Here is a 20,890-nt window from a genome sequence, read left to right as displayed (position 1 = left end):
CACGCGCAGTGCCAGCACCCCGTGACTCAGACACGCCCCCTTTTTGCCAAGGTCTATGTTTATTGGGTGGGACCCTCGCCCCGCCCCCCAGACCCCGCCCCCACCCAGGGGGCGGGGCCGACACAACAACGACTATGGGAGAGGGGCGGGGCGTGACGGGGCGTGGCCTGTGCGGGGGGCGGGGCCGGGCGGAGATGCGGGGCGGGGCGCCCCCTAGCGGATGGTGTAGCGCACGTAGGGCACCTCGATGTCGGCGTCGCTGTCGTCGTTGCAGCACAGCTCGAACACCAGCGCCTTGACGTGGCGGCCCAGCTTCTTCTTGGACACCCGCGTCACGATCTCTGTCATCCTGCGGGGACAGGGGACATGGCAGGGGCATGGTCATCCTGGGGGGACAGGGGACATGGCAGGGACATGGTCATCCTGGGGGACATGGGGGACATGGCAGGGGCATGGTCATCCTGGGGGGACAGGGGACATGGGGGACATGGCAGGGACATGGTCATCCTGGGGGACATGAGACATGGCGGGACGTGGGGTATGGTCTCCACTGTCATCTTGGACAGTGGAGGACAAGGCAGGACACGAGCTGTGATTTCTGTCATCCTGCGGGACAGGGGATGTGGCAGGGACACGTGGCATGGTCTCTCTCAGCCTGTGGGGACAGGGGGACATAGGGGGACATGGCAGGGACATGTGGCATAGGTCATCCTGGGGGTATGGGGGGGACGTGGCAGAGACATGTCAGAGCACGTGGCATGGTCTGTGTCATCGGAGGGTGACATGGCAGGGACACGTGGCAGAGATCAGCCTTGAGGGACAAGAGGGGACATGGGGAGTGCCAAGGCACACTGGCACCCAGAGGGGACAGAGAGGGGACACAGCCACACCCTGTCCCCACCACCCCTGGGACACGTCCCCTCACCACAGGGCCGTGTTCTTGTCCCTGTGCTCTTCCTCCAACCCTGCTGTCCTGTCCCTGCCCTGGACCCCACCCGTGTCCCCAGTGTCCCCCGTGTCCCTACGGTTGGTCGTGGCGCTCGCGCAGCTTGGCGGCCGGCATGAAGAAGGAGTAGAGCATGGACACGCCCTGGGACAGCATGGTGATCTCCAGCCGGTGCTCCTTCTGTGGGGACATGGGGACAGGGGTCAGCACAGGGGCTTAACCTTTCCCCCCTTCCCAGCACTCCCCTCTTGGTTGGGGTGCCTCAGTTGTCCCCTGCCCCCCTCCCAGTCCCTTCCAGTCCCTCCCAGTACCTTGAAGTAGGCGAGGAACTGGCGCAGGGTCATCTCCTGCCCGTCGGGCTGCAGCCCCTGCACCTCGAACCGGTCCCACAGCGTCCACTCCACCTCGTAGTACTGGGGACATGGCAGGGACAGTCAGAGCTGGGGGGACCCCAAATCCCCTTTGGGAGCGACCCCCAGCCCCACTGCGACCCCAAACCCCCTTTGGGAGTGACCCCCAGCCCCACTGCGACCCCAAACCCCCTTTGGGAGCGACCCCCAGCCCCACTGCGACCCCAAATCCCCACTGGGAACAGAGCCTGGTCCCACTGCAACCTCAAATCCTGTCTGGAAACCAAGCCCAGCCCCACTGCAAGGCCAAATCCCCTCTGGGAGTGAAGCCTGGTCCCACTGTGACCCCAAATCCCCTCTGGAAGAGAACTCCAGCCCCACACCAACCCCAAACCCCCTCCGGCCACCCCCCAGTGACCCTGCCCTGCCACGGCTGTGCCCCCCGGCCCTGGCAGTGCCCACCTTGTTGCGGGGGCAGGCGAGGGGCTCGGAGAAGCCCACGAAGGGCAGGGCCAGGTTGAGGAAGGCGTTTTTGTAGGAGCTCAGCCGGCGGTGCCCCTGCACCAGCTTGAAGAGCTCCAGGCACGCCAGGCCCACCACGGCCGCCGTGGTGGTGGCGATGGCCGGGATGATCTTCCCCGCGATCAGTTTGCTCTGGGGGACAGAAAAAAGGGATTTAGGGTTTGGGGGGGGGAGATGGCCCCAAAAACCAGCCTGAGGGACTCACAGCCCCCGCCAGGGCCCCATGGCCACTGTGGGGTCCATGTGGGCTGTGTGCCCCACACATCCCAGAATAACCCCTGAAATACCACAAAACAGCCCCCAGCACCCATAATAACCCCATAAAAACCCCATAGCACCCCACAATAACCCCTGGAATACCCTAAAGCACCCCCCAGCACCCATAAAAACCCCAGAGCACCCCGTAACACCCCCCAGCACCCATAAAAACCCCATTAGCATCTTTGACACCCCATAACAACCCCACAGGTCCCCCCCAGACCCTCACCCAATGTGGCATTAGCAGCCCCCCAGTGCTCCCACAGTGCTCCCCCAGTGACATTGCTGCCCCCCCCCAGCATCCCCCAGTACTCCCAGTATGCCCCAGCCCCTCCCCAGTGCCCACCTTGTGGCGGTCGGCCGGGGGGATGTCGTAGTTCTCCGCCCGCAGGTTGGAGGCGGCCACGATGAAATCCATGTGGAAATTGGTGTCATCGTCCTGGGGACAGCCAGGGGTGGATAGGGGGCACCCAGGGGAACAAGGGGCATCCAGGGGGTCAAGGGGCACCCAGGGGGGCAGCACCCACCTTCTCAAAGTCGATGGGGAACATCCGGAACCCCGGGAGCTCCTCGGGGCTGGGCAGCGACGCCTTCAGCTCCTCCAGGCGCCCGTCGTCTGTGGGGAGGGAGAGAGGGGCACACGTGGGACCCCCGCACCCGCTGGCACCTGTGGGACTCCCCTGACACCCCATGGCACCACCCTGACACCCGTGGGACCCCCAGCCCCTCACCCAAAGTGGCAAAGCCCCCCCAGTGCTCCCTCTGTGCCCAGTGTGGCATTGGCAGCCCCCAAGTACTTTCAGTCCCTCTCCCAGTATCCCCAGCCCTTCTCCCAATGCCCCCAGTCCCTCTCCCAGTGCCCCCCAGTACCCCTGGCCCCTCTCCCAGTGCCCCAGCCCTTCTCCCAGTGCTCCCCAGTACCCCCAGCAACCCCCAGTCCCTCTCCCAGTAACCCCCAGTCTCTCTCCCAGTCCCCCCAGTCCCTCTCCCAGTTACCCCCAGTCCCTTTCCCAGTCCCCCAGTGCCCCAGCCCCTCTCCCAGTAACCCCCAGTCCCTCTCCCAGTTACCCCCACTCCCTCTCCCAGTCCCCCAGCCCCTCTCCCAGTAACCCCCAGTAGCCCCTAGGCCCTCTCCCAGTAACCCCCAGTAGCCCCTAGGCCCTCTCCCAGTAACCCCCAGTAGCCCCTAGCCCCTCTCCCAGTGCCCGCCGTGCCGTACCCAGCGCGGCGCTGGCGCTCTGCAGCTCCTGGTCGGACACGTGGATGCGCACGCCGGCCTTGGGCGCGAAGGGCGGCACGCGCACGTGCCGCAGCAGCTCGGCCACGGCCGCCCGGTCCCGCGAGCCCGCGATGCCGTAGCTCTGCGCAAACAGGTTCGCCGCCGCCACCACGTAGTCCAGGTGCAGGGGCTGGGGGACACAGGGGACAGGTGGCACCCAGACGGGCAGGGGTGGCACCCACAGGGGGCAGGTGGCACCCACAGGGGCAGGGGTGGCACTCAGAGAGACAGGGGTGACACCCACAGGGCACAGCGCCTCCCCCAGGTGACACAGGTGATGTCCCCACCCCAGCTGACACGGGTGACACAGGTGATGTCCCCACCCCCAGTGACCCAGCTCCTCCCCCAGGTGACACAGGTGATGTCCCCACCCCCAGTGACCCAGCTCCTCCCCCAGGTGACACAGGTGATGTCCCCACCTCCAGGTGACAAAGGTGATGTCCCCACCCCCAGTGGCCCAGCCCCTCCCCCAGGTGACCCCACTCACATTGTCAGGGTCGAACACGAGGGGGTGGGGGCAGCGCTTGGGCCCCGACCAGAACAGGGTCCCCGAGTTTGTTTTCTGGAGGGGAGGGAGAAAATCAGGGTTAACGAGGTCATTCATTGAGCTTTATAAGCAATTAATTGGAGTTACTGAGCCAATTGTTTAGGTCAACAATGTATCAATTAGATTAATGATGTAATCAAGGGGTGCCCACTGTCTGGCAGATATTGGGGTAAATAAAGTAATTAACAGGGTTAACAAGGTAACGGGTGTTAACAAGGAAATTAACTTGAGTTAAGGAGATAATTAATAAGATTTAAGGAGATAATTAATGGTGGTGCCCACCTCTCCTGGGGAGAAGTTGTGCAGTAGCTGGCGGGTGTTGGGGTAAAAGAAGGAATGGGAGTAGATGAGGTAATTAATGGGGTTAATGTGCTAATCAATCAGGGCTAATAAGGTAATTGATTAAATGAACAAGGTAACAAAGGCACTTCCACCTGTCCCAAGGGAAAGCTGTGCAGCAGCTGGTAGATGTTGGGGTAAATGAAACAATGGAGGTAAATAAGGTTAAGTAATAGGGTTAATAAGGTAATCAATCAGGATTAATGAGATAATTAATTAAATAACAAATTAATTAAGCTCTTTCACCTGTCCAGGGGGGAAATTGTGCAGCAGCTGGCGGACAATGGGTTAAATAAGGTGGGGGTAAATGAAGCAATGGAATAAGGTAACTAATGGGGTTAGTAAGGTAATCAGGGCTAACAAGATAACTAATTAAATAACACGTTAATTAAGCTCTCCCACCTGTCCAGGGGGGAAGTTGTGCAGCAGCTGGTGGACATTGGGTTAAATAAGGTAATCAGGGCTAACGAGGTAACTAATTAAATAACATGTTAATTAAGCTCTCCCACCTGTCCAGGGGGGAAGTTGTGCAGCAGCTGGTGGATGTTGGGGTAAATGAGGTTGGGGTGAATGAAGCAATGGGGGCAAATAAGGTAACTAATGCTGTTAATAGGATAACTAATCAGGGCTAACGAGGTAACTAATCAAATAATGTGTTAATTAAGCTCTCCCACGTGTCCAGGGGGAAAGTTGTGCAGCAGCTGGTGGACATTGGGTTAAATAAGGTAGGGGTAAATGAAGCAATGAAAGTAAATAAGGTAACTAATGGGGTTAATAAGGTAATCAGGGCTAACGAGGTAACTAATTAAATAACATGTTAATTAAGCTCTCCCACCTGTCCAGGGGGGAAGTTGTGCAGCAGCTGGCGGATGTTGGGGGAAATGAGGTTGGGGTGAATGAAGCAATGGGGGCAAATAGGGTAACTAATGCTGTTAATAGGATAACTAATCAGGACTAATGAGGTAATTAATTAATTAACAAATTAATTAAGCTCTCCCACCTGTCCCGGGGGGAAGTTGTGCAGCAGCTGGCGGATGTTGTTGCTGTACTGGCGGTGCCAGTGCCGGCAGGCCCAGGCCACGCAGTCGGGCCAGGCGCGGGGCCGGTCGCTGACCAGGCTGCGCTGCACGGCCTCCAGCACCTCCAGCGGCTGCGTGCCCGCCAGGCGCAGCGTGCGCTCCAGGAACTTGGGGTCCCTGGGGGGAAAAACGGGGTACAGGGGGGTCACAGGGGTCCCTGCCAGGCACAGGGTGTGCTCCAGGAACTTGGGGTCCCTGGGGGGAAAAACGGGGTACGGGGGGGGTCACAGGGGTTATGGGGGGTCACAGGGGTCCCTGCCAGGCGCAGGGTGCGCTCCAGGAACTTGGGGTCCCTGGGGGGAAAAACGGGGTACGGGGGGGTCACAGGGGTTAGGGGGGGTCACAGGGGTCCCTGCCAGGTGCAGGGTGAGCTCCAGGAACTTGGGGTCCCTGGGGGGAAAAACGGGGTATGGGGGGTTGGGGGGGGGCTCATAGGGGTTATGGGGGGCCACAGGGGTCCCTGCCAGGCACAGGGTGTGCTCCAGGAACTTGGGGTCCCCGGGGGGAAAAAGGGGTACGGGGAGTTAGGGGGGCATCACAGGGCACAGTGTGTGCTCCAGGAATTTGGGGTCTCTGGGGGAAAAAGGGGGTGCAGGGGTTAGGGGAGCTATGGGGGGGTCACAGGGGTCCCTGCCAGGTGCAGGGTGAGCTCCAGGAACTTGGGGTCCCTGGGGGGAAAAACGGGGTACGGGGGGGTCACAGGGGTCCCTGCCAGGCACAGGGTGTGCTCCAGGAACTTGGGGTCCCCGGGGGGAAAAAGGGGTACGGGGAGTTAGGGGGGCATCACAGGGCACAGTGTGTGCTCCAGGAATTTGGGGTCTCTGGGGGAAAAAGGGGGTGCAGGGGTTAGGGGAGCTATGGGGGGGTCACAGGGGTCCCTATCAGGCATAGGGTCTGCTCCAGGAATTTGGGGTCCCTGGGGGAAAAAGGGGGTGCAGGGGGTTAGGGGGGCATCACAGGGCACAGTGTGTGCTCCAGGAACTTGGGGTTTCTGGGGGGAAAGCGGGGTACAGGGCTTATGGGGGTACAGGGGGTTATGGGAGGGTCAGAGGGTGCAGGGTGTGTTCCAGGAATTTGGGGTCCCTGGGGGACTCCAGTCGGATTTGGGGGGGGGATCCAGTGGGATTTGGGGTGCCCATCCCCACACTCACATCAGGTACTGGTTCACGTTCTCGGCCGGCTGCTTGAAGAGCCCCTCGAACTCGTCACGCGCCCACTGCGACAAGGGGGTGTCACTGGGGGGTCCTGGCACCAGGGGAACCCCAAAACAGGACACCCCCAAACCAGGAAACCTGGTGTCTGGGATCCCCCAAAATGGAACCCCCATGTCCAGGACCCCCCAAAATGGGCACTTTAGTGTCCAGGACCCCCAAAACCAGGGAACATAGTGTCTGGGATCTCCCAAAATGGGACCCCAGTGTCCAGGACACCCCCTAAACCACAACCCCAGTGTTCAGAACCCCCCAAACCACAACCCCCCAAAACCAGGGAAATAGGTGTCTAAGACCCCCCCACCAAACCCCAACTCCAAGACCCCAAAAAGCAGGAAACTCAGAGTCTGAGATACCTCAAAATGGGACCCCTGTGCTCTCCAGGACCCCTCAAATGCCACCCAGCCATCTGGAACCCCCCGAAACACCACCTGGGCACGCTCCAGCCGTACACACCAGGTGCCCCCCACGCCCGCCAGGTGCCCCTGGGCACACCTGGACGCACCTGCAGCGTGTGCTCGATGGCGTTGGGGAAGTTCTTGAGGGTGCAGATGGGAATGGCCTTCTCGGGGGGGTCCTGGCTGGAGCTGTAGGACTCGCTCAGGAACGGGATCACCACCTGCACGTTGCCCTTGGTGCCCAGCGTGCCCGACTCCAGCAGCGGCTTCCGGTAATAAACGCAGCGCCGGTCCATGTACAGCCCTGCCCGGGGGTGGGGGGCAGTTATGGGGCACGCCAGGGGGCTGTGGGGCACCCCAGGGGGTACAGGGCACCCTCAGGGCATATGGGGCACCCCCACATATGGGGCAGCCCACAGTACACACTGCCTAGAATCTTTGGGGGTAATGGGGCACCCCATGAATACGGGGCGCCTCAGGGGCTGTGGGAGACCTAGATGTGGGGTACCCTCAAATATGGGGCACCTTCTGATATGGGGCACCCCCAGGGGCTGTGGGGAACCCTCAGATATGGGGCACAAGCAGGGGCTATGGGGCAGCCCTCCAAGGGTCTCCATAGCCCTCCATGGATCCCCATAGCCCCCCCAAGGGTCCCTCCAGCCCCCCAAGGGTCGCTCCAGCACCCCCAGAGGTCTCTGCAGCCCCCAGCCCCCCGTGCTCACGTGCGTCCACGTTGTCCAGCGCGTTGGCCACGCCGTCCAGCCCCTCGAAGAAGTCGTCGTCGTAGACGCGCTCGGTGTCGGGGCCCACGCGGTCGGTGCGGCTGCTGACGCGCAGCGCCGGGTTCATCTCCCGCGCCGCCGCCGCCGCCCGCTCCGACTTCAGCTTCTGTGGGTGGGGGAAGAGCTGGGATGTGAGCCCTGCCCCTTGGGACACGCCCTTGTAGGCCACGCCCCTTTCCTAATGCAGTGACATATCTCAGAAACTCAATCGCCAAGACTGATGTTCGCCAAGAAACTCAGCTGTTGACGTGCAGCACAAAATTCAACCATTGATGTTAACCAGGAAAAACAATCGTTGTCATTGGCCAAGAAACTCAACCATCGACATTGAGCATAAAACTCAATTGTTGATGTTGGCCAAGAAACTCAACCGTTAATGTTGAGCACAAAACTCAATCATTGACGTTGGCCAGAAAATTCAACCGTTGACGCTAGCAAAGAAACTCAACGGTCGATATTGTGCGTGAAACTTGACTGTTGATGTTGGCCAAGAAGCTAACGAGCACAAAACTCAACCTGAAACGTTGGCCAAAAAACTCAACTGTTGATGTTGACTAAGAAACTCTAATGGTGACATTGGCCAAAAACCTCAACTGTTGATGTTGAGCATGACTCAACTGCTGATGTTGAGCACAAAACTCAATCCTTGACATTGAGCATGAAACTCAACCATTGACCATGACCAACTCAATGGCAGCACCTTAAGGGTGGCTGCCCAACTCCCCACTGGCTCTGCCCCTCGAGACCCCCCCAAACTCTGCCCCTCATTGTCCCCCCAACTCCTTCCTCCCCGCCCACTCCAGCTTGGCGTAGCCAACCCAACGTTGGCCAACCCTCCGGCCGCTCCCAGCCCTCACCGTGACGTCCCACGGCCGGAAGAGGAACTGGCGGTTGAGGTTGGACTTCTCGATGGTGTCCATGTCGGTGACGGTGACGCTGCCCTCGGGGCCGCAGCCCAGTCCCACCATCGCGAAGTTCTTGAGCAGCTCGCAGCCAATGGCCCCCGCCCCCACCTGCCGGGGACACGTGGGGACACGTGGGGACAGAGCACGAGGTGGCTCACAGGGTTGGGGACATGTGGGGACACAGCAGGAGGTGGCCCATGGGGTTGGGGACAGGTGGGGACATGTGGGGACACGGCAGGAAGTGGCCTGTGTGGTTGGAGACGCATGGTGGGAAAGGGATAGGGGTGAGGGGACACTTGGGGACACTCAGAGGACACTTGAACAGAGTTGGGAACACGAGGGACATCGAGGACACGTGGATCACTTGAAGGAACAATCACGAAACATGTGAGGACACCAGGGGACACCGAAGGGACACGTGGGGACACTTAGGGTGGCCCAGGAGGGCTGGGGACATGCGGGTGGGAGAGGTGACACTTGGTAAATCCCCGAAGGGAAATTCAGTGACATTTGAGGAACAGGTGACAACACAAGAAAATCATGGATGAAAGGAGACACACGTGAGGACACTGGGGACATGGGGACATTGGGGACACTGACCACAAAGTACTTCTGGGCGCCCAGCTTGGCCTGCAGCTCGGCCCCGAACACGGCGATCTGCCCGTCGTAGCGGCTGTTGCGCTGGGGACGATGTGACACCGGCGTCACCTGGCTGTGTCACCTGCCAGGGGACACCCCCGGGGCTGCAGAGCCACCACGGGGACTCAGGGGTGACAGCAGCCGTGGCTGTGTCCTCCATGGAATGACCACGGGTGCTTGGTGGCCACCCTCACCCTGTGAGGCACCTGCTGTGCCCAGCGGGGTGACCAGTGGGGATCTCCCAACCAACATCTTCCAATTGATGATCCCCCAAAGTGACACCACCCAGGGGTGTCCCCAGCCCCCCAGGGGTGTCCCCAGCCCCACAAGGTGTCTCCTCACTAGCTGGCACTACTCTTCTCGTGTCCCCCAGCTGGGGTCCCCCAGCCCCCTCAGATGTTCTCCAGCCCCCCGCAAGGTGTCCCCGTGTCCCCTCACCAGCTGTCACTGCTCCTCTGGTGTCCCCCAGCCCCCCCAGGTGTCCCCCAGCCCCCCCAGGTGTCCCCGTGTCCCCTCACCGGCCGGCACTGCTCCTCGGTGAGCAGCGTGTCGCGGTTCTCCTCGGGCAGACACTCGAGCGCGTCGAAGTAAAGCCACTGCGTGATGGGCGTGAACTTCCCCGACACGGCCTGGGGGACAGGGACAGCCCGGGGACAGTCAGGGACAGTTAGGGACAGGGACAACCCGAGGACGGGGACAGCCCAGGGACAGTCAGGGACGGCCCAGGGACATGTCAGGGAGAGCCCAGGGACATGTCAGGGAAAAGAACAGCCCAAAGACAAGGATAGGGACAAGAAAATACTGAGGGACACGTGAGGGACATCCCAAGGGACTGATCAGGGACGTCCTGGGGACACATCAGGGACAGGACACTGGGAGACACATTGGGGACATCCCAGGGGACATGTCAGGGAGAGGGCTGGGACCCTGGTGGACACATCAGGGACAGGAACCTGGAAACATGTCAGGGACAGGGACCCAGGGGACACATCAGGGACAGGACAAGGACAAGGCAGTGACATCGGGGGAACCCCAGTGACCACCTCAGGGACACTGCAGTGACCCCAGGGGACACCACCAGGGGACACAGACACTGAGTCTGGTACCCCAGGCAGGCCCAGGTGAGCGACTCCAGCTGTGACACATGGGGACAGCAGCCCCAGGTGGCCTTGGGGACATGGGGACACGGTACCTTCATGACCTCCTGCGCGGCCAGGCCGCCGATGAAGGCGTTGACCGGGGCCAGGTCGCCGGTGGCCTGGAAGGCCAATTCCCGCACCAGCTCCTCGTCCAGCTCAGCCCCCGCGGCCACCTCCTTGGTCAGGGCCACCACCTCCGCTGCGTCACCCTGTCGGGGACAAGGACAGGGACACGGTGCTGGGGACAGCACTGGGGACAGTGGGGAGGGACCACGAGCAGGGCTTGGTGGCCTCCATGGCCTCAGTATCCCCAAAAGCCACTCCACAGTCTATGACAACCCCGAATGATGTCACCAGTGTCCCTAAGAGATAACGGGACCATGGTGAGGGTCCCTCTTGCTGCAGGACCCAGTGGCCCCATGTCCCCCATGTCCCTCCAAGACCCAACCACCCCCAACCCCTTTGATGTTCCCAAATTCTGGTGGGGTCCTGGTGACCTCCATGTCCCCAACACCCTCAATGTCCGCAGCGTCACCAGGACCCCAGGAACACTGTGTTGGGGCAGGTCATGGTGGCCTCCATGTCCCCAGCACCCTCAATGTCTCCAGTGTCACCAGCTGGTGACGGGACCCTGGGAGCGGCCACGATGGGGCAGATCATGGTGGCTTCCAACACCCCCAACATCCCGGTGTCCCCACGGTGTCCCCACCTGGTGGCGGGGCCGCGGGGCGCGGCCGTGCTGCCGCAGGAAGCGGTGCAGGCCCTGCCACGCCCAGTGCAGCATCGAGGGCCTCTCGGCCTTCCCAAAATCCGTCACCATCATCTCGGGCTCGGCCAGCGCGTCCCGCAACCGTTTCTGGGACAGGACGGGGACAGGTGACATCCCAGTATAAACCAGTACAGCCCAGTACCCCCTAAGCACATCCTGCAACCATTTCTGGAGAGAGCACCCCAGCGTAAACCAATATAAACCAATACAGCTTGGTATAAACCAGCACACCAAAATATACCCCAGTATAAACCAGTATAAACCAGTACAGCCCCGTATAACCCAATATACCCTAGCGTAAACCAATATAAACTGGTACAATCCAATATAAACCAGTACAGTCCAGTATAACCCAGTACATGTTAGTATAAACCAGCAGAGCCCAATATAAACCCGTATAGCCCAGTACAATCCAATACAGTCCAATACAACCCAGTATAACCCAGTATAGCCCAATATAACCCACTATAACCCTATACAGCCCAGTACAACCCAGTACAAACCAATATAACCCAGTATAGCCCACTATAACCCACTGGCCCCCAAGTCCTTCCCAGTGCCCTCCCAGTGCCCCCCAGTCCATCCCAGTGCCACTCACGAAGTGGATGTGCTTGGGCATCTTGACCTGGGTGACGATGCCACCCCGCACGTAGTCCCCGTAGCCGCTGGTGTCGCCAATGCTGAACGTGTAGGGCCCTGGGGACACGGGGGTGTCACTGGGGCACCCCAAAAAAGGGACCCAGGTGCCTCAGAGACCCCACCGGAAGAGCCCCGGGTGAGGAGGGCACCCCAGGAATGGCCCCAGGTGCCTCAGAGACCCCAAAAAGTGCTCCCAAGTGCCTCAGAGACCTCCCCAGGACAGCCCCAGGTGCCTCAGAGACGCCAAAAGGGCCCCAAAAGGTGAGGGGCCCCCCAAAGCCAGGGCTCACCCAGCACGCGGATCTCCACGGGCCCGCAGCGGTTCAGCTCCTCCATCCCCTCCACCTCCGTGAAGGTGACAAAGTCGCCCGTCTCGAAGCCGTGACGCGCCTCGTCCAGGCAGGTCACCTCCCCAGGACAGCCCTGGGGACACAGGACACGGTCAGGGGACAGAGGGGGGACTCAGGGACCTCCCCAGGACAGCCCTGGGGACACAGGACACGGTCAGGGGACAGAGGGGGGACTCAGGGACCTCCCCAGGACAGCCCTGGGGACACAGGACACGGTTGGGGACATAGGGGGGGACACAGGAACAGCTCTGGGGGACATGAGGCACCATCAGGGGACACGGGGGGGGACTCAGGAACCTCCCCAGGACAGCCCTGGGGACATGGGGTACCGTCAGGGGACATTGGGTGCTGAGGGACACGCAGGAACCCCCCTGGAGGGACACAGGGGCTGCTGAGGGCACCAGGACACCCCAAAACCCCCCTGGACAGCCATGTGGGGACACCCCCGAGCTGTCCCCTCCCCATACCTTGGTGACCATGGACACCATGGCACTGAGGGGCTGCTCCCCGTTGGGGTCTGTCACCACCATGTCGTCCCCAAAGTCACAGAACAGCTGCCTGCAAGGGGGGGGGGGTCAGCGTGGAACCCCAAAAGGGATCCAGCCTAAAATCCCACTCCAAAAATCCCATAGCAGAAAAGAATCTCCTAAAAATCCCTCCTAAAAGGGATATACTCTGAAATTCCCACCCTAAAATCCCACCCCTGAAAAGAATCTTCTAAAAATCCTGCCTCAAAAGTGATCTACCATAAAACCCTCACCCTAAAATCCCCATCCCAAAAGCGATCCACCATAAAATCCCCACCCCAAAAGGGATTCACCCTAATGCCAAAAAAGAACTTCCTAAAAATCCCACCCCAAAAATCCAACCCCAAAAGACACATGCCCCAAAAGGGATCCACTCCAAAAATCCAACCCCAAAAAGGACCCACCCCAAAAGGGACCCCCAAAAGGACCCCATTTGGGGGTGCCCCTCACCCGAAGAGCCCGCGTGTGTCGGCCACCACCAGTTTGATGCCGTGGCTGTGGCAGAAATCGCCCACCCAGAGCTGCTCCTCCAGCGGGGAGTTGGTCAGCACCACCACCTGTGGGACAGGGCACCTGGGCACTCACCTGGGCACCCACCTGGGCACTCAGCTGAGTCACCTAGGCCACCTACCTGGGCCACCCCCTCGGCTCACCTGGCGCATCCACCTGGACTACCTGGGCCATCTGCCGCCCCCCCAGGTGGGCACACCTGTCTGAGGGGGTTACACCTGTGCCCAGGTGGGCACACCTGTGCCAGGTTACCTGGAATGTGCCCAGCAGCTCCTGGGACAGCGGCTCCCGGGTGCTGCTCACGGCCACGTAGGAGTTGAGCTCGGCCAAGCGCGGCAGCGTGGCCTCGGCCCGGCTGCGCCCCACGTCCTCCTCCCGCAGGTAGAACTGGGGAGAACGAGGGGCAGGAAACCCTAAAATACCTCAAAACAACCCCAAAAACATCCCCAAAACAACCCCAAAAACATCCCCAAAACATCCCCAAAACAACCCCAAAACATCCTCAAAACAACCCCAAAAACAACCCCAAAACATCCTCAAAACAACCCCAAAAACAACCCCAAAAACATCCCCATAACAACCCCAAAACATCCCGAAAACAACCCCAAAACTCTAAAAACATCCCCAAAAACATCCCCAAAACAACCCCAAAAACAACCCCAAAAACAACCCCAAAACATCCCGAAAACAACCCCAAAACTCCAAAAACATCCCCAAAAACATCCCCAAAAACATCTCCAAAACAACCCCAAAACCCCAAAACATCCTCAAAACAACCCCAAAACCCCAAAAACATCCCCAAAAACAACCTCAAAGCATCCTCAAAACAACCCCAAAAACATCCCCAAAAAAACCCCAAAACATCCTCAAAACATCCCCAAAACAACCCTGAAAACATCCCCATAAACAACCCCGAAAACATCGCCATAAACAACCCTGAAAACATCCACAATAAAAGCCCAAAAACATCCCCCAAACATCCCCAAATCCTCCTCCCCCAGGTAGAACTGGGGGGGAACAAGGGCTCAGGGGGGCTGGAACCTCTAAAAAAACCCAAAACAAACCCAAAACACCCTTCAAACACCCCCTACAACCCCAAAAACATCCCCAAAACACCCCAAATTCCCCACAGTGCACTCCCAGCATCTCCAAAACCAACCCCAAACATCTCCAAAACCCCCCCAAACAGCCCAACCCTCCCCCAAAATCACGCCGACAAGCCTCCCTCCAAAATCCCCTCACACCCAGAAGAAACTCAAGCCCCCAAACGCGGCAATTAACGAGGATTTAGGGTAAAGAACCCCGAAAAAAGGCCAGGAAACCCCACAAGGACCCACCTGGGAGGCCAGGTCGGCCCAGGCTGCGGGGTGGGGGTCGTGCAGGGTGACGGATTTGACCCCCCCCAGCACCAGGTTCTTGGCCACCTCCACGCCCAGCCCCCGCAGCCCCGACACCAGCACGTTGGAGGTCTGCATGCGCTTCATGGCCTCGTGGCCCAGCACGTACCTGGGGAGGGGGGAAAAACCCCCCCAAAAAAATCAGGGGGAACCCCAAAAACCTCCATGGGAACTCAAAGCTCACAGGGGAAACTTGTGAAGGTTGTAAGACTCCCCCACGGTTTGAGTATGTGCCGCTTAATCGCCTTAAATCGTAAAAAATCCAGAATTTATGGGGAAGTCTCAATCCATCAGACATCTCCAAACCCATGAGGGGTCCCAGGTCTACGGAAAAACCCCAAATCCATAAGGAACCTCAGTTTATGGGGACCCCAAAAACCCAATGGGAGCCCAAAAAACCTCAATGAGGTGCCAAAGAGTTCAACGGGAACCCAAAAATCTCGATGGGATCCCAAAACTCTCAGGAGACACCCCTCAAGGCTGTAGAACCCCCCCCAACTCAAGTGCATCCCACTTAACTCCCCATTCTTATTAAAAACCCCAAACTTATAAGAAAACCTTAATCTATACCACATTCCCAAACCGTGGGGAAACCCCAAATCCATGGGGACCCCACAAGTCACAGGGCAAACCCCAATCCATGGGAAAACCCCAAATCCACCAGGAACCTCAAATCCATGGGGAAACCCCCAACTATGGGGACTCCCCCACTCCATAGAGAGCCCCCCAAGTCCGTGGGGATCCCAAACCCCCCTTGGGGACCCCAAAATGTCCCCCCCATGTCCCCATCACTCACAGCTGGCGGGAGTAGAGCCCCTCATCGATCTCGGCCTCGGCCCCGTTCTTCGCCATTCCCTGGGGACAGAGGGGACAGCGGTGTCACCACAGGGACAGAGGGGACAGCAGTGTCACCACAGGGACACTGAGGGTGACAACGGGTGCTGTGACACCCTGGGACAGCGAGCAGGACCCCCAAGGGGTGGCAGGGGGTGACAGCAGGGATGGCAGGGTGGTGGTGTGTCACTCTGTGGTGACAGCAGTTGGGCAGGTGACACCTTGTGGGTGACACTGCCCGTTGTTGAAAGGACCTTGGGGACCTGGGGGACAAATGTCACCCTCAGGACAAAGAGAGGGACAGCAAAGGACAGTAATTGTCACCAAAGCATCATTAACAGACTGACCCTGAGCAGATCAAAAGGACATTGAGGGACACGTGCCACCCTCAATACCCACAGGTGACACCTTGGGGGTGACACTGCCCATGGTGGAGGGGACACTGGGGACCTGGGGGGCAAATGCCACCCTCAGGACAAAGAGACACAGTAAATGACCCCAAGCAGAGTAAGGGAACATCAGGAGACAGCCCCAGGACCCACAGGTGACACCGCACCCCCAGCAGCAGCTCCGAGCACCACAGAGATGACAATGACACCACGGGCTCCCCAGAGGGTGACAAAGCCCCCGAGGGCGGTTCAGGGTCCCCGAGGGGGTGGTGGCACTCAGGAGGGGGTGGTGGCACTCAGGAGGGGGTGGTGGCACTCAGGAGGGGCTGGTGGCACTCAGGAGGAGGTGGTGGCACTCAGGAGGGGCTGGTGGCACTCAGGAAGGGCTGGTGGCACTCAGGAGGGGCTGGTGGCACTCACGTTGGCGGGGGTGACGCTCGGGGACACGGCGGGGGCAGGGGCGCGGCTGGAGCCCGTCGGTGGCTCTGACCCAGAGACGCGGCGCTTCTTCGACAGCGGGGAGCTGGACATCTGGGGACAGGGACAGGGACAGTCAGGGGACATCTGGGGACAGGGACAGGGACAGTCAGGGGACATCTGGGGACAGGGACAGTCAGGGGACATCTGGGGACAGGGACAGGGACAGTCAGGGGACATCTGGGGACAGGGACAGGGACAGTCAGGGGACATCTGGGGACAGGGACAGTCAGGGGACATCTGGGGACAGGGACAGTCAGGGGACAGTCAGGGGACATCTGGGGACAGGGACAGTCAGGGGACAGTCAGGGGACAGGGACAGTCAGGGGACAGTCAGGGGACATCTGGGGACAGGGACAGTCAGGGGACATCTGGGGACAGGGACAGTCAGGGGACACACGGGGACAAGGTGAGGGTCAGGGGATGCACAGGGACAGATCAAAGGACAGCTGAGGACACCAAGAGACAAGGACAGGTCAGGGGACACACAGGGACAGCTGGGGACAAAGAGAGGGTCTGGACATCCATGGGCAGAGGGAAGCTGGACATCTGGGGACAAGGACAGGTCAGGGGACAGCTGCGGACAAGGACAGGTCAGGGGACAGCTGGGGACAGGGACAGCAAGGAACTGGACATTTGGGGACTGCCAGGGGTCAGCTGGACATTTAGGGACAGGGGCAGAGGACAGGCAGGGTCACACGGGGACAGTGCTGGGGACAGTGGGGACACTGGGAGAGACACGGGGTCACACTGGGGGCAAGAGGTGACAGCTGTGGTGACCTGAGGTCACCGACAGCAAGGGGTGACACACAGGGTGGCACCGAGCAGGACACGGTGACACACTGGTGACAAGAGGTGACACCAGGCACAGGGGATGATGCTGCAGGCGACACCAGGTGACACTGGAGGTGGCACCGAGGGACACGCAGGGATGGAGAGGGTGATGCAGGGTGACACCAGGTGACAGCGGGGACACAGAGGGTGACACCAGGTGACAGCGGGGACACAGAGGGTGACACCAGGCGAATGGGGTCACGGGCGGGGCCACCAGGTGCGACAGCCCCCGCGCTGTCCCATTGGTTGTCACCGCCCCGGCGACACCTGGGACGGACAGGGCGACACGCAGGGACGGAGGGACAGACAGAAGGGTGGGGAGGGACACTTGGGGACAGCGAGGTGGCACTAAGGGACATCAGACCACACCAGCAACCCCCAGACCCAGGCACAGCACCGCCCCCCCCCCACCTGAGAGCGCTCCCGGCACCGGGGAACCCGCGGGGGTCCCGGGGGTCCCATCCCGCCCTCGGGGCCTCCCTTGCGGGCGTTTCCCATTAACCGGGGGTCCCACCCGGGGGGTTCCCCATCCTCGGGGGTCCCCGAGCGGGGGTCGCAGTCCCAGCCCGCGCTCCCCACCCTGAGGGTCCCGGTGTGGGGGGGGGGGGGGCGATTCCCCCTCACAGCTCCCCCCCGGCCCCCTCAGGCCCGGCGCCGGCTCCCTCAAGGCAGGGCCGCACACGGCGGCCTCGGGGCCGCCTCCCCGCGCCCCTCCAGGCCGGGGCAGCCCCCGAGGAGCCCCGGGCTCGCCCCCGGCCCCGCACCAATGTCGCTGTCCAGGCCCCGCCGCCGGGTCCCGCCCGCTCCGCTCGGCTCCTCCGCGACAAGATGGCGGCCGCGGCCGCTGCCACCCGCCGCCCCCTCCCTGCGCGCGAGAGGCCCCGCCCCCCGCGCTCTCCCATTGGTCAGCGCCGCCCGGCTTCGCGCTCTCATTGGCTGTCTCCTCCCGCCACCGCCCGCCCCCTCCCTCCCCGCCTCACCCGACGCGAGGATTGGGCGGGCGCGCCCCGGCTGGCCACGCCCCTTTTCCTGCCGCAGAGTCCCGGATGGGGAAGGCCACGCCCCCTACGCGGCCTCGTGACACGGCGCGGCGCGCACCGCCCCGACGGCGGCCGAGAGGGGACATGAGGCTGGAAAGGCGGAGTGCGGGGAGCTATGGCGGGGTTCGGGGGGGTCTGGGAGCTATAGCGGCCCGTGGGGGGCTATAGGGACCCAAGGGGGGGCGTGTGGGGGTCTATAGGGGCCGATCAGAGGCTTGTAGGAGCGCTTAAAGAGCCCGCAGGAAACCGCGGAACACTTTACGTAGTGTCATGCCGAATTGCACAACTATGGGGAACCACATAGAAAAATTTAAATCGAAGTCTCTGAAGTAATGCAGGAACCTATAGAAGCCTAACGGGGGCCCTCAGAGCCACAGGGGGCTACACACAGGGGCGTGGGGAGGCCCTGAGCGGGCTATAGGGGACCGAGGGGGGTCTACGGCAGCCCAGGGAGAGCGTGAGGAGCCTCGGGGGTCTCCAGGGCCCTAGAGGGGCTCGCTGGCAGGTTATGGGGGGCTTGCGTGGCTGTAGGGGGCCATGGGGGGCTCACAGGGGCTGCGGGGATCCCTAGGGGCTCATGGGATGGGCCGTGGGGACCAGGGCGCCATTTCCGCATGGTGTCGCGGTCTGCTGACGTCACAGAGCTGCAAGGGCCGCTGGGAGATGTAGTTTCTTGTTCCTCCCCCCCGAAATAAAAGGCGCAGGAGTCGAGGGGGACCCAGAACTTTATTCACAAACCAGCACCGGGGTCTGGGGTCACTCCGGGGGGGGCAGGGAGAGCCGCTTGGGGTCGTAGTAGTTGGAGGTGAGCAGGGGCAGCCCCCGGCGCTCCCGCTCCCGCACCTGGATCTCGGCCTCGCGCCGCGCCCACTGCTGCAGCCTGTGGGGCAGGGGGTGGACAGGTGAGCCCCACCCCTTGGGGATCCATGGGGACATCCCAAACCCCCTGCCCGGTGTCCAAATTCCTCCCTCCTCAAGGGCCCAGCTGTCCCTATAGAGTCCACCCTAAGCCCCCCCAGGGCTCTGTAGCCCCCTAAATCCTCTCCCAGATCCCCCATATATTATCCCCCACCCCCCATGGGCTCCTATGGACACCCCCAGAGCTGCCCAGCGCCCTACAGACCCCAAAAAAATTCGTGAAGACGCCCATAGGCTGCACAGGGGGGTCTTGTTGGCCCCCAAGTTCCCTCGTGAGCTCCTACAGAACTCTCAGGAGACCCCACAGACACCCCAAAAAACCCCTTTAAACTCCAAAAATTTGGTTCAGAGCCCCTCCACAGCTTCCCCGCAAGCTCCTTTTGGGGCTACCCCTCTTCACCCCGAGGGGGTTTCCCAGGTGAGACCCCGCGCTCACGGACCCGTAGTCGGGCAGGTAATGCACGAAGACGGAGCCCAGGACGACGGCGATGGAGATGCCGGCCAGGAAGGCGGCGCGCATGTTCAGCACGTCGGCGTCGGGCTCGGCCGAGAAGCCGTGATAGTCGGGGTTCTGCGTGGGGGGACGGTCCTGTGAGCCCCCTGCCCCGCCCAGGCACCCCCAGGTGTGTCCCACCCCCTCCTCAGGGCCCCCAGGTGTGTCCCACCCCCTCCTCAGGGCCCCCAGGTGTGTCCCACCCCCTCCCCCAGGACCCCCAGGTGTGTCCCACCCCCTCCTCAGGGCCCCCAGGTGTGTCCCACCCCCTCCCCCAGGACCCCCAGGTGTGTCCCACCCCCTCCCCCACGACCCCCAGGTGTGTCCCACCCCCTCCCCCAGGACCCCCAGGTGTGTCCCACCCCCTCCTCAGGGCCCCCAGGTGTGTCCCACCCCCTCCCCCAGGACCCCCAGGTGTGTCCCACCCCCTCCTCAGGGCCCCCAGGTGTGTCCCACCCCCTCCCCCACGACCCCCAGGTGTGTCCCACCCCCTCCCCCACGACCCCCAGGTGTGTCCCACCCCCTCCTCAGGGCCCCCAGGTGTGTCCCACCCCCTCCCCCAGGAACCCCAGGTGTGTCCCACCCCCTCCCCCACGAACCCCAGGTGTGTCCCACCCCCTCCCCCAGGAGCACTGGGCCAGAGGAGCCACCTGAGCCCCACCCCCAGGTGTGTCCCCCTAGCACACTCCAGGCCACGCCCTTCCCGGGCCACGCCCTTCCCTGAGACACACCCATGGTCCCCAAATGCGTCCCCCCCATTCAGCCCAGGCCACGCCCCTCCCAGGCCCCGCCCATCCACGGCCCCACAACCACCTGAGCACGGTGAAGCCCCGCCCCACAAAGCCCCGCCCCTCTCGCTTTGCCCTTGGCCGCTCACCTTCCTCTGCGCCACCAACATCGGCTCCTCCTCGTGCGCCTCGGCCCCGAGCGGCCGCGGCAGCGCCACGGCCCCGGGCGACGCCGCCGAGCGGCCCCGAGCCCCGGCGGGCAGCGCCCGCAGCGCCCGCAGCGCCCGCCACAGCGCCGCCATCTTGCCCCGCCGCTCCGCCTCGCCTTTTCCGCTCAATCCGGCCAATCGCGACCTCGCATTGGTGTTAAGTCCCGCCCCCGCGCTGCGCAGCCAATCACAGCGCTGTGCTTACTTTGTCCCGCCTACTCCCTCATGTGGGATCGCCCAATTTTACGCCGCAGCCAATCATTGCCAGCCGTAACGCTGCACCGCCCACTCTACGGCGTGGGCCAATAAGAACGCGGCGTTTTCGGACTGGCGGGAGCACCGACCAATGGGAGCGCGGCGAGGGCGGGCGCGCGGGACGGGC

At 61.7% G+C, this 20,890-nt stretch overlaps 2 protein-coding genes across 2 annotated transcripts; both read right to left on the bottom strand.

The window, feature by feature from the left end:
* Positions 1 to 36: 36 nt before the first annotated feature.
* On the bottom strand, positions 37 to 17,972 carry UBA1 (ubiquitin like modifier activating enzyme 1). The gene is made up of 26 exons (XM_053968046.1): positions 17,885 to 17,972; positions 16,230 to 16,340; positions 15,383 to 15,441; positions 14,527 to 14,695; positions 13,442 to 13,576; positions 13,130 to 13,236; positions 12,620 to 12,710; positions 12,093 to 12,225; positions 11,762 to 11,859; positions 11,104 to 11,250; positions 10,448 to 10,603; positions 9,774 to 9,884; positions 9,217 to 9,297; positions 8,569 to 8,724; positions 7,652 to 7,817; positions 7,037 to 7,233; positions 6,472 to 6,536; positions 5,242 to 5,437; positions 3,843 to 3,917; positions 3,296 to 3,485; positions 2,604 to 2,692; positions 2,423 to 2,515; positions 1,759 to 1,950; positions 1,258 to 1,359; positions 1,026 to 1,126; positions 37 to 349 (listed from the first exon to the last, which is right to left on the bottom strand). Exons 2-26 carry the CDS (start codon positions 16,338 to 16,340, stop codon positions 214 to 216), a joined length of 3,156 nt encoding a protein of 1,051 aa, XP_053824021.1. The 5' UTR covers positions 17,885 to 17,972; the 3' UTR covers positions 37 to 213.
* Positions 17,973 to 18,867: 895 nt separating this feature from the next.
* Positions 18,868 to 20,601, bottom strand: NDUFB11 (NADH:ubiquinone oxidoreductase subunit B11). The gene is made up of 3 exons (XM_053968031.1): positions 20,449 to 20,601; positions 19,519 to 19,649; positions 18,868 to 19,040 (listed from the first exon to the last, which is right to left on the bottom strand). Exons 1-3 carry the CDS (start codon positions 20,599 to 20,601, stop codon positions 18,917 to 18,919), a joined length of 408 nt encoding a protein of 135 aa, XP_053824006.1. The 3' UTR covers positions 18,868 to 18,916.
* Between the last annotated feature and the right edge of the window lie 289 nt (positions 20,602 to 20,890).

This window comes from Vidua chalybeata, chromosome 32 (assembly GCF_026979565.1).
Source record: "Vidua chalybeata isolate OUT-0048 chromosome 32, bVidCha1 merged haplotype, whole genome shotgun sequence".
NCBI lineage: Eukaryota > Metazoa > Chordata > Aves > Passeriformes > Viduidae > Vidua > Vidua chalybeata.
The sequence above is the reverse complement of the archived record's forward strand: the minus strand, read 5'-3'. Positions and strand labels throughout refer to the sequence as shown.